General features: G+C 50.4%; 1 protein-coding gene across 1 annotated transcript; it reads left to right on the top strand.

Moving 5' to 3' along the window:
- Window positions 1-7060, top strand: LOC128147336 (uncharacterized). The gene is made up of 5 exons (XM_052799802.1): window positions 1-926; window positions 1210-1301; window positions 1414-1494; window positions 5569-5657; window positions 6110-7060. Exons 1-5 carry the CDS (start codon window positions 1-3, stop codon window positions 7058-7060), a joined length of 2139 nt encoding a protein of 712 aa, XP_052655762.1.
- The last annotated feature ends 6100 nt before the right edge of the window (window positions 7061-13160 follow it).

Here is a 13160-nt window from a genome sequence, read left to right on the forward strand (position 1 = left end):
ATGTCCAACAGCAGCTCCACCACCCAGTTCCTCCTCCTGGCATTCTCAGACACGTGGGAGCTGCAGCTCTTGCACTTCTGGCTCTTCCTGGGCATCTACCTGGCTGCCCTCCTGGGCAATGGCCTCATCATCATCGCTGTAGCCTGCGACCAGCACCTCCACACCCCCATGTACTTCTTCCTCCTCAACCTCTCCCTCCTCGACCTGGGCTCCATCTCCACCACTCTTCCCAAATCCATGGCCAATGCCCTTTTGGATACCAGGGCCATTTCCTATGCAGGATGTTCTGCCCAGGTCTTTCTGTTTGTCTTTGTGATGTCCTCAGAGTTTTATCTCCTCACTGTCATGGCCTATGACCGCTTCATTGCCATCTGCAAACCCCTGCACTATGGGACCCTCCTGGGCAGCAGAGCTTGTGCCAACATGGCAGCAGCTGCCTGGGGCAGTGGTTTCCTCTATGCCATGCTGCACACTGCCAATACATTTTCACTGCCGCTCTGCCAAGGCAATGCCGTGAACCAGTTCTTCTGTGAAATCCCCCAGATCCTCAAGCTCTCCTGCTCAGACTCCTACCTCAGGGAATTTGGGGTCCTTGAGGTTAGTCTCTGTTTAGCTTTTGGGTTTTTTGTTTTCATTGTGCTGTCCTATGTGCAGATCTTCAGGGCTGTGCTGAGGATCCCCTCTGAGCAGGGACGCCACAAAGCCTTTTCCACGTGCCTGCCTCACCTGGCTGTGGTCTCCCTGTTTCTCAGCACTGGCATGTTTGCCTATTTGAAGCCCCCCTCCATCTCTTCCCCATCCCTGGACCTGGTCATGGCTGTTCTGTACTCCGTGGTGCCCCCAGCAGTGAACCCCCTCATCTACAGCATGAGGAACCGGGAGCTCAAGGATGCCATTAGGAAACTGATTTCATCAGCACCTTTGAAGTAGTGATAAACTTCCCATCTCTCTCCAGAAATGTCTTCCAGGCTATCCCATAGAAGTCTTGACCTTTTTCTTCTTCTTCCTCTTCTTCTTCTCATTATAATTTCTGTTTAGAATGTGACTACAGCAATGTTTGTTTTCTTCTACTGAGGCATGAACTTGCTCTCTGTCACCTGGAGCCAGTATAAAGGTGTCGACCACTGGGTCAGAGTTGAATCCCTCATAGCATCTAATAGAATGGGATCTCCTGTGTGCCATGGGCTTTTCTTCCAATGCTGGTGTCAGGAGTAGGCATGAGCGATTGCACCCCCAGAAGGACGTTGGTCAGGATTCTGCATGGCTGCAGGAGCAGAAACCTGTCAGTCACATTGTTACCCGTTAGCAACTGAGGAAGGGATTTCAGACTCACCCATCAGTGTCTGGTGACAGTGGAGGCAATGACTGGTCACCGTGTTTCATACTTGGGGTTCTCCCCTATTGACTTGGCAGACGACATCATTCTTGAGGGTAACTGGAGCTGCCTGGAGAGCCTGAGGGATCTCCAGGGACAGTGCATGCCTCCAGTAGGCAGTGAGTAGAGCCCCACGAATTGAGAGAGCACCGAAGGTAGAGTCACCCACAGGTAAACTGTTGAACTGAGGTATCCCTGAGGAAAGAAGAACTCTGCAATCCCAGAGGAGGCAGCAGGGACCCGGCAGTTTGGCGAAGGTAGGCTGGAGAACGATTAATGTCACCCTTATGCAGCGGAGGCCCACTCACCTGTAGTGTTAATGCACAAGAAGGACTTGGGTCCCTCAGAATCATTCCATCAGGGCTTGCAGACACTTGTACATGTCTTGGACCACCCCGGCACCTCAAAAGTCTCCAGGTCTTTAGCATAAGCAGCTAACTGCCACCCTCCCTCCCCACTGATTAAAGAGGATATTCAGACCAGGGGCTCACATACAAGCGCCTCTTTTGTGCACACTTGAACTGTGGCAGGAGGAATCCCAGCTCCTGTGGGCCTGTGGGGTGCGTGGGGGGAGTTGAATACCCATCCAGGCCAAGGGTTTCGAACCAGTGGTAGGATATCTGCCTTGGCTCAGCTGAATCACTGCCCTACTGTCCTGGTTTCAGCTGGGACAGAGTTAATTTTCTTTCCAGTAGCTGGTAGAGTGTTGTGGTTTGGGTTCAGTATGAGAAGAATATTGATAACACACTGATGTTTTCAGTTGTTGCTAAAGTAGTGTTTAGTCTAAAGTCAAGGAGTTTTCAGCTTCTCATGCCCAGCCAGTGAGAAAGCTGGAGGGGCACAAGAAGTTGGCACAGGACGCAGCCAGGGCAGCTGACCCCAGCTGGCCAAAGGGATATTCCATACCATGTGACGTCATGCCCAGTATATAAACTGGGGGGAGTGGGGGTGGGGGGATCACCGCTTAGGGACTAATTGGGCATCGGTTGGCGGGTGGGGAGCAATTGCATTGTGCATCACTTGCATATTCCAATCCTTTTATTATTATTGTCATTTTATTATTGTTATTATTAGTTTCTTCCTTTCTGTTCTATTAAACTGTTCTTATCTCAACCCACAAGTCTTACCTTTGTTTTCGTCTTACCTTTTTTTTCCCCGATTCCCTCCCCATCCCTCTGGGTGGGGGGGGAGTGAGTGAGTGGCTGCGTGGTGCTTAGTTGCTGGCTGGGGTTAAACCACAACACCTACACAGGGGAAAATGTACCTCTGGCTGCCACTGCCTAGGTGTCCAGCCAAGAAAAGTAAAAGAAGTAGGGGTTAACAGAGGAAGAATCTCCACCTCTCTTTGGTACCCATTCTCTGATAAGCCAAATGACACTGCTGGAATTAGCTGCTCTCTGCTCTTTGGAGAAGGAGCTCAAGGAGGCACTGAGCAAATGGATTACATAGCCATTTTTCACCTGTAATAACTTGCTAAGCCCTGTGTAGTCATGACACCCGTGGTATCTCAGGTCAGTTCTGCATTCTGCTTGGTGTTCATTGCTATTGTTGTCTATGTGATCCTCATGTTCATAGAGAAATGTCTGGATTCATCCCAACTCTGCTAATGCATAAACCTGTTGTGTCTGACCTTGAAGCATGTTGTGTATGTTTACAACATTGTCACAGCTGACTCCCCAGTACTATCTCTTTAAAAAATGTCATCTCACTGCAGAGATCTTCAGGGCAGGTCCTGAAGACCGGGCTATAATTCAAAAGATCATGCAAAGAATACAGGGAATAAATAGCACCCAAAAAGATCCTCTGGCTTGGCTTTGGTTCCCCAGTGGCCTGAAGGATGAGCTCAGCATCCTAGAGTGATATGATGGGGACCCAGGTCTGGATCCAGGGCTCAGGTGCCAGTGCCTAGTGCAAATAGAGGTGGACAATTGTCTCATAGTTACCTGCCTTGAGCTGCCACACGTGCTCTAGAGCTAATCGCAGACACTCATCCTTCTGGAGAGGAACCGCGAGAGCTCAGGGGCTCTGCAGGGACTGTGTGAGCCCAGGGGTGAGCAGGGAGCTTCACAAAATGAGAAACCATCCAAAGTGTAGTCTTAAAAAGGGAAAGCACTAAATGCGAGTGTGCAACGTGAATTGAGGACTCTGCAATCCCAGGAGAGGCAGCAAGCAGGAAGAGTCGTTGATTCCCTCAGTGGTAGAGAGGCCTTACAGAGACATCTCGATAGATTAGAGTGCTCGGCAATCACCAACCATATGACATTCAACAAGGGCAAATGCTCAATTCTGCACCTGGAATGGTGTAATACTGGAGGTGCATATAGTCTGGGGGACAAGAGGCTGGAATGCAGCCCTGTAGAAAGGGATCCGGGGGTTTTGATGGATGGTAAGCTCAATATAAGTCAACAATGTGCCCTGGTGGCCAAAAGGGCCAACCATGTCCTGGGGTGCATTAAGCACTGTATAGCTAAGCAGTCAAAAGAAGTGATTGTCCCCCTATACTCAGCATCAGTGTGGCCTCACCTCAAGTCCTACGTGCAGTTTTGGGCTCCACAATATAAGAAGGGTATAAAAATATTAGCATGTGTCCAAAGGAGGGCAACAAAGATGGTGAAAGGACTAGAGGGCATGACTTATGACAAGTGGCTGAGGATACCAAGTTTGTTCAGATTAGAGAAGAGGAGACTGAGGGGTGTCCTCATTGCTGTCTACAACTTCCTCGTGAGGGAGATGGAGAGAGAGGTGCTGAGTTCTTCTCTCTGGTGTCCAGTGATAAGACACGAGGGAGTGCCTTAACACTGCATCAGGGAAAGTTCAGACTGGATATTAGGAAAAAAGTTCTTCACTGAGAGGGTGGTCAAGCACTGGAACAAGCTCCCCAGGGAAGTGGTGATGGCCCCAAGTCTGTTGGTGTTCAAGAAGTGTTTGGACAATGCTCTTGGATATGTAGTTTAACCTTTAGGTTGCCCTGTGTGGAGTTGGGAGTTGGACTTAATGATCCTCATGCTTTCCTTGCAACTCAGGATATTCTATGATTCGATTATTCTTTTATAAGATTTGGGGTATAGCCACAAAACCAATCCCTCCAAAAAAGCCTGAGCCTGACTGTCCCTTCCCACAGCAGGGGCAAAGGAAAGCAGTGGAGGGTGCTGCAAGCCCACTGAGTCCAAGGCAGATGAGGACTTTGTCTGCAACCGTAAATGATAACAGAAGAGGAAGAGATTTTTTTTTTCCCTCAGTCTCTGCAAGGAAGAAATAACTAAAAGTGCCTGATTGATCCTAGTCATTGCTTAGGAAAAATCCTTGAGTCTTGAGTTCAGCACACATCCATTACTGAGAATTGCCAATGGTATTTTTGGCATGCCTAAGAGAAATAGATCAGCTCTTAATTATGTCCATTGCAACCAATTAACAATGCCTATCACTGGTGTGGACACAGCAGTCCTTAGGTGGATTAATGAATATGCACCGCCCCCTCCATAAGAGCTGGTAGCTGCTGTCCCCTTGCCCAAAGGGACAGGAGGGCTAGGACTATCAGAGAGGCTGGTGATGCCTCCAGCCACAAGGGCTGCAAGCCTGCTCCACACCTGAATATCCTTCTGGCCAGTGCAGGTATGGTTTCTGGCTCATTTTTCCCCTGGCTCCACAGTTTTCCTTTCTGCATCTTTATTTTCCAGTGCTGGGGACTGGAGGGGAGGAGAGGGAGAGGTCCTGTAGCAGGACCCTGCACACAGCCCTGCTGTCCTGGCATGCATTAACCCTTGCAGAAGGAAGAAGGTCTGAGCTGCCTTCATACAAAACCCCTTTGCATCACTGCCCTTTGTATGAGGAAGGAAACATGCCATCTATGTCCACCACTATCCCAGGGCAAATGGTTCCCTCGTTCCTGGGGAGAGCTAAGACTCTTCTCCACGTGTCTCCTCTTGGAAACTACTGCAGCACCGGCAGCTGTTTACACATGCTCCCCTTGCTGGAATAACCCTGACTTGGGGTCAAGGATTGCCATGGGTTTGCAGTGGGAGTTAGCTGTGCTGCTCAAACCCTGTTTTACCGGCTTTTCTTCTCCATCCACTCAGCACAGCATTGCCAGCAGCTCCAGCGCTTCAGCTTATACAGCTCTTCACATGTCACTGAGAGCTAACACACCCCTTGTATGAGTGAGAGGCTCTGAAATGATGTTTCCTTCCTTGCAGGTCTCAGGAGGTCTTTCAGTCACGTTCCCAAAATCACAGCTTACAAGAAAGACTTCACAGACCCTCCTCCACCCCTCTATCTCCAGGCTGTAACTTTCCTGCCCTTGCAGTGATTGCCTGCAGCGTGCTTGCACGTAGGTAGGTGTTGCCACTTTCTCCACTGTGAAGATGAGAAATGGGACTTCCCCAAAGGGGACGGTGCTTTCTAGGTGAGCTCCAGCCACTGTGCCATCAGAGCTCCCCAGATCACAGAGAAGGAGCCATGTGTCCTTGAGCTACCTGTGCGCTCTCGGGAGCTGCAGCAAGACCAGGAGCTGCCCACAGCGCCCACCAGCCGTTGCGTGTCCCAAGCCAACACACAACACTGTTGTTGTCCCAGGAGGACAACCAACACTGCAAGCACAGAGGCCACGAAAGGGGTTTTGTGAGGCACACTCGAGCAAAAATTCTCTTTGTCACAGCAGCAGGCCACCTTGTACTTTCTGTGACCTGGGTGCTGTTTTTCTTGCTGCCTGATGTCCGGAGAAAACCTTTCATTTCCATGGGGAACAACAACCAAACCCTCGCCACAGACTTCATCTTCCTGGGTTTCTCCAGCCTCGCGGAACTGCAGAAGCTGCTTCTTGTGGTGTTTTTGCCGCTGTACCTGGTCACTCTGAGCATGAATACCACTATAATGATTATCATATGGGCTGATCGGAGCCTTCACACACCCATGTACTTTTTCCTTTGCGTCTTGTCATTTTCCGAGACTTGCTACACCTTCGTCATTGTCCCCAAGATGCTGGTAGACTTGATAGCAGAGAGAAAAACCATTTCCTTCCTAGGCTGTGCTGTACAAATGTACTTCTTCCTTTTCTTGGGGTGCTCCCACTCTTTCCTCCTGGCAGCCATGGGCTACGACCGCTGCGTTGCCATCTGCCACCCCCTGCACTACAACAGAATCATGACTTGGCGAGTGTGTGCTCAGCTGGTGGTTGCTTCTGCTCTGAGCGGCTTTCTGGTTGCCCAGGTGGTTACCCCCTTGATATTTTGTTTGCCTTTCCATACATCCAGGAAACTCAACCATTTCTTCTGTGACATCTCCCCTGTCCTCCGAGTGGCCTTTACTCACACAAACCTCAGTGAGGCCATTATCTTCACCCTGGGTATCTCTGTCCTTACAATCCCACTGATGCTGATCCTTATTTCATACCTCTTTGTTGTCCTAGCCATCCTGCAGATCCCTTCAGCTGCAGGGAGGCACAAAGCCTTCTCCACCTGCAGTGCTCACCTGATAGTAGTGATTGTTCATTACGGCTGTGCCTCCTTCATCTACCTGAGACCCGACTCCAGCTACTCGTCGGATCAGGATGCATTGATCTCTGTCACTTATACCATCCTCACTCCCCTGCTCAACCCTATGATTTACAGCCTAAGGAACAAGGATGTCAAAATGGCTCTTCAAAAAGCAATCAGGAAAAACATACTATCTCAGAAAGTTTTCCAGTGAAGAGGTTAAGATGAGCTGCTTCCTGACCAGGTATTTTCAGCCAACAACTTCCAAAAAACCATCACCCCTTTTCCCTACATCCTTTTTTGCTCACGGAGAAGCTTTCAGGAATGACATGACAGCTAAGCATGGCTGCTAAGAACCTGACATTAACAATCAACAAATTCGAGTCACAGTGAGACTGGAAACATGACTTTCAGTGAAACACAATTTTTTTTTAAATTTAGAAACCCACAGTTTCACTCCAGTGACAGTAGTTTCTTAGGTACAACTTTTTCACATGAGCCATTTACTAAATAAAAAGAATAGATGTTGAAATAATTTCACAGTGAAACTCCTGGGTTTTAAGATGGCAAACTCAGGACCATGTTTGTATTGTGTATCAAGATACCACTGAACTCTGACACCTGCCCATCTGCATGGTATTGTAGTGCCCATCAACAAAGCCTGCAGGGCCACTAAACTACTTCAGCTTGTAGCAGCCTGCTGTGGGCTAAACTTATCCACACAGCCATAAACCAAACCTCAGCTGATATGTTCACTTGCTGACCTGTGGGAAGCTGACCACAACCCTAAGATCTTAGACACTTGCAAAGCATGTGTCCACCAGCTTGAGTGAGGATGAGAACATCTGTTGAGATGGACCTACAGAGCGGCTCTTCAGGAAGTGCTCTTAGAAAAATGACTGAACGGGACCTCCATAGGTGCATGGTTTTCCTCCACAATAGTGGGGTTTTCCTTAAATCAATGGAGCCACCTGGGAAAGTGAAATTAGGAAAACTAGGAAGGGAAATATTTTCCAGAGGAAAAGACCCTGTGGTAGTGTTCTGCAGAAATACTCATTTTTAAAACCATGCTCCATCATCTTTCAGAACTTCTGTCATGCATAGTCAAGTGCTTCCCTCCCTTCGCCCGTGAGATTGCCCAAGTGTCTCAGCACAGTCCTGTGCTGAGCTCGCCCTTCCCAACCCAGGGCGGTGGGCAGCACACGCGCAATGTCCAGCACTGAGCCACCAATGATCTCTCCAACAGAGTTCTTGAGGAATGACAAAAGAAGCAGACTTTGTTTTCTGGACAGAATGAAATGGTAGAAGGCAACAAACCAGAAAAACTAAAAGTCACCTGAAACTTTATTTCTAGGGGGTTTTACCATGTCAGAGATACAATCACATTTCCTCCAAAACTTTGTGTGTCACATTGCAATTTCTCTGGCTTAAACCCAGCAGAATTTCCTCTCTGCAGAATGAAGAGACTTTGGGGGGGGCAGTATTTCCCTAGACAGAGACATTCACATTTCTAATCATGTCTCTTCGCTCTGAACAGCAGTGCTCTTTCCGTTAAGCAGACTAGACTGCCGCTTTTTGGTGTTTCAGTATGAGGTGTTTCCTCTGCTCCGAGGCAGTGTGTATTGCTCCTTTCCTACTCATTCTGTTTTTTTAACATCCTCTGCAGACTCTTGGATGCAGCATTTCTTTTAGTTCCCACTGTTGCAGTCTTTATTTCTAGGGGGTTTCAAAATACCAGAGAGAGTCAAGTTTCCTCCAAAGCTTCATATGCCGCATTGCAATTCGACTGACTTTAGTCTGGTGGAATTGCAGCCGCTCAGAGTAAAGAGCCCTTTTGGGGTCAGTGTTTCCCCAGGTATTCTTGTATGTAATCCAATTGGTTTGGTGTTAACATCAGTCCACTTCCTGTTAAGTTAAATAGATCTAAACTCTTTGGTCTCAATGTCCTCTCTAAAGCCTTGGCTGCAGCAGTTCAGTTTGGTTCAGGGATGGTTCTGCTTTTGACAGCTACTCCCTGAGCTCTGATCACAGGTTGGGTTCTTTTGGCACATTATTTTCATTGCAAACATGCACTATTTATTGTGGGGTGAGTAGGTCTAGGATTAGGAGACTCCAGAGGGATACTGCCCTGAGCCCATGCAGCAGGTAGGGGATGGAGCAGAGAATGGAAGAGAGGGTGCTGCCACCCCAAAAGGCACCTGGGGACTTTTCATAGCCTTTAGTGGAGTGCTTTACACATGACACTGGGTAAATTAGGCACCACCAGCAGTGACTTGAGCCCATTTTCATGCAAAAAATGGATTGTGGGAGGAAGAAGCCTCTGCAAAAATGCTCCAAGCAAGAGATGGTGAAGGAATCAGCATTTCACCCAAACAGTGAGAACCTGACAGACGGCAGGAGGAAAACCCTCTCCTTTCTGTTAATTGAAACTAAACCAGGCGAGTCCTTCCCTTGCTTTATGTCCTTCTTCATTAATTCCTGGTATGATGCTGTTAATGGTTTCAATAAAGGAGTTGCAGAGCAGTTCCCCAAGGAAGTTTGTTTTTGCAGGGGCTGTTTGCAGACCTCTCGTGGTCCTTGGCTCATTTGCAGGGTTCAGCTCCCACCCGGCAGTGGTGGTGCCAGCAAGGAACAGGCTGGGGCTGCCTGTGCCACCCTGCGGTGTCCTGTCCATAGTGCCACCATCATGAAGAAGAGTGGAGAAACTGAAGCTGGAAGGGCCTTCCCAAGCCCTGTTCAGAACATCACCAGCTTCAAAGGCAGACCCAGTTCTCCAGGGCCTTTGGACAATTGCTTTGCAGGAATGGCTGCAGGAAAAATCTGCGAAATGATGGATGAGAGGCTTGGCTCCTCTTGGCACAGAGTTTGGAAATGCCAGCCTGCCCCAGCAATCGTGTCGGAGCCCCCTGAGACCAGGCGTCTCCCAGGACCTAGCTATCCAGGCTTCCCTCTGCCCATGGCACTGGCAACCTTGCCCTCTACCTGTGACTTGCAAAGGGCAGGGGGGACTCTGGCATGGGGGGGGGGATCCTGGATCTGACATTGGAAAGGCTCTTGGCTTGGCATTTTTAGGGACACAGGTGGGGGAGGTGTGTGTGGGGGGTCTTGAAGTCTCCCTGAAGAAGCCCAAATACTGCCCATTGCAGCAAGCAGAGCAGGGTGATGCCACGGCCACGTGGGAAAGCCGTGCTCCAGCAGATCAGCCTTTCAGCAGGGAAGGGCATTTCCATCTCTTGCAGAGGGCTGTGGCCACTGCTGCACGGTGCCAGCAGCTCCCCAGATCCCACCGTCATTGTCCTTGCTGTCTCCTGAGGCAGCTGCTTCTACTGGGTCCCTTCTCCTTGCCCGTGGGAGATCCTGGAGCCTGTCTCCCATGCTCCCTGAGGAAAATCCCTGCCCTGGCACTTCAAATCCTCATTGGCCTTTGTCTCTGCGTTGCTCCCCCAAAGCTGCCATCAAGCACGGTCTGACTGATCTGGGGCAGGTAAAAGGCAGCAAGGGTGGGGAAGGGTTTCGGTGCAAGGGATAGACTGGGCAGGAGGCAGGTTGGAGGTCCGTGAAGTCAGGAGCCACGTGGGAAAGACATACAGGGGCTGGGTGCTCAACACCCCTCCAAAGACACTGGCACATAGGGAGGCAAACCAGGAGCTGCGTGGGCAGCACACAGACACGGGGAAGCATTTGTCTGGGTGCAGGGTTCACCCACAAGTCTCCCCGAAGCCGGCTGGATGGCCCTGGCGTGAAGCCAGACCTCGCTGTGGCTGTACCTGGAGGCTCAGCCCAGATCCTACACCTCCCTCTTTGCACAGGGAGCCCCAGCTGCCCCGGTCATCTCCATCCTGCAGGTACATGCAGGAAGAGAGGTTTCACAGAGAAATAATATCACCTGTACTGCGGAGTCTATGCCGGAGCCGGTGCTGCGGCGATGAAGGCACCTTTCAAGAACCACATCCTGAGATGGTCTTGCAGGTCGCGTGGTCGTGGACCTCGCTAAGACAACCCTTGAGAAGCTGGGTGCCCAGTTCCCCTGGAGAAGGGATCTGCCTGGGACTGCCTTCCCGTGGCTTTCAGGCATCACAGCCTGCTCACTCTGCACAGCAACCCCACCAGCTCGGGGCCCTGCGGGGAGCATGGGGAGGGGGTGGGAATGGCTGGCCAGGCCAGCGTGGACACACTCCCATGGGGAAAGGCTCTCCTGGGGCAGGGATGTCCCCAGAGAAGAGCAGAGGAGCAACTCTGTGCTTCCAGGGGGTAAAGAATCACCAAGAGAAACCTATTTCTCAATGCACAGGGAGACACTGGCCTCTGTCTCCTCATGCCATGGCTGGCCCCCAGTGCTGGGGCTGATGCAGAAGACAACCCACCTCTCTGCCCTCCAGGACCTGCTGTGCCCTTCAGACGGGACGGTGTTGTCGTGTGAGTGCCCAGAGCTCTGCAGCACCCTGTGGTGGGCGCTGCCATGGGGTCAGCCCACGCTGGGGAGAGGTTGTGGTGGAGAGCAATGGAGAAGCAGGGCTGGGCTAGAAAGTGCCTGGCAGAGGAAAATGCCAAAGTTAATGGGTTAGTTTTGTCTGTGCAGCCACCTCCATCCTCCTGCTGGATCAGTGCCTACATCGGGGGACCGGCCAGGCCTCCCAGCTTCTCTCCTGTCCCAGACCCCAGAGCAGGATTGTCTGCGAAGCCTCCTGTGGGGCACGTCCTGAGCAAGGCAGGGACTGGGAGCTGGGAGAGGCTGCCTAACAGGAGGTCCATGGGGGGGACAGGGCACCACGGGCTGTCCTGGGCATCATGCCGGGGGGACCATTCCACACCCCCAAACATACTCTGTCCCAGGCATGCTGTGCCCGCACAGCAGGGCCGTGGGACCCTGTGTGGGGCAGCGGGGTGGGCCAGCACAGGGACAGGGCAATGGCAGGGGCCACGAAGCAGCTGCCAGGGAGTGACAGCAGCGACGGATACAAACAAGGCATTTAGCTGCATTGCCTTCATCGCGCAGGTGTGATTTTGGGAAAGCTTGAGATTGCTGGTGGTTGCAAGGGGAGTCAAAAGGAAAAAGAAGAGCATTGATCATTGCGCTGGAGACCAAGGCTGAAGAAGGAAAATGCAGGGCTGCTCCGGAACGGGGAGGGTGATTTAGATGGGGCCGAGGGACTAAATTCCTTCTTTGCCTGAGTCTTTACTGAAAAGGTCTCTAGGACTCTGTGCCCAGTGAAAGGGTTCAAGGAGGAGGAGAGCACATACTGGCAGGAAGCTCATGAAATCCGGTAAGGACAAATGCCAGTTTTTGCCCTGGAAGGGGACTAACCCTGGCAATGGCACAGGCTGGAGGCTGCTGGGAATGGTCTTGGTGGCCAGTGAGCTGGACAGGAGGCAGCCATGTGGCCTGACAGCAAGGAAGGTGGTGTGGTTTAAGCCCAGCCAGCAAGTAAGCACCATGCAGCTGCTCACTTACTCCCCCCCCACCCAGTGGGATGGGGAGGAGAATCAGAAAGAAAAAGTAAAACTCATGGGTTTGAGATAAGAACGATTTGAAAACTCAAGTAAAATAAAATGTAATACTAACAATACTAACAATACTACTACTAATAACAACAACAATAATAAATATAACAACAATAATAATGACTATAATTTTTAAAAAAAAATTTAAAAAAAGAAAAATAAACCCCAAGAAATGACAAGTGATGCACAATGCAATTGCTCACCACGTGCTGACCAATGCCTGAGCAGCGATCCACCCCTCCCAGCCAATTCCCCCAGTTTATATACTGAACATGATGTTCTATGGTATGGAATATCCCTTTGGCTAGTTGGGGCCAGCTGTCCTGGCTATGGTCCCTCCCAACTTCTTGTACACCTGCTTGCTGGCAGAGCATGGGAAACTAAAAAATCCTTAACTTAGGATAAGTGCTACTTAGCAACAACTAAACCATCAGTGCTTTAACAACATTATTCTCACACTAAATCCAAAACACACTGCACCAGCTGCTAAGAAGAAAATTAACTCGATCCCAGCTGAAACCAGGACACAGGCAAAGTGAGATCATGCCTTTGGAGATGTGGGTTTGTATTGGGTTTGTGTGGCAAGGTTTTGGTAGCATGTTACTGTTAGTGTCTTTAGTGAAAGTAGAACTAAGGCAAATTATGTGCTGGGTTGAGCCCAGGTGGGAGCTAAGCCCTGCTGCCCAAGCTGGGCAGGCAAATCAGAATAAGGAACTGCTGCTATCAGTTTTCTTTCCTTCCTCTGGCTTTGCTGAGGGGGGCCTTGAGCACAAGTCTTATGAGGAGCGGCTGAGGGATCCGGGGTTGTTCAG

This window comes from Harpia harpyja, chromosome 10, assembly GCF_026419915.1.
Source record: "Harpia harpyja isolate bHarHar1 chromosome 10, bHarHar1 primary haplotype, whole genome shotgun sequence".
In the NCBI taxonomy this organism is placed as follows: Eukaryota; Metazoa; Chordata; class Aves; order Accipitriformes; family Accipitridae; genus Harpia; species Harpia harpyja.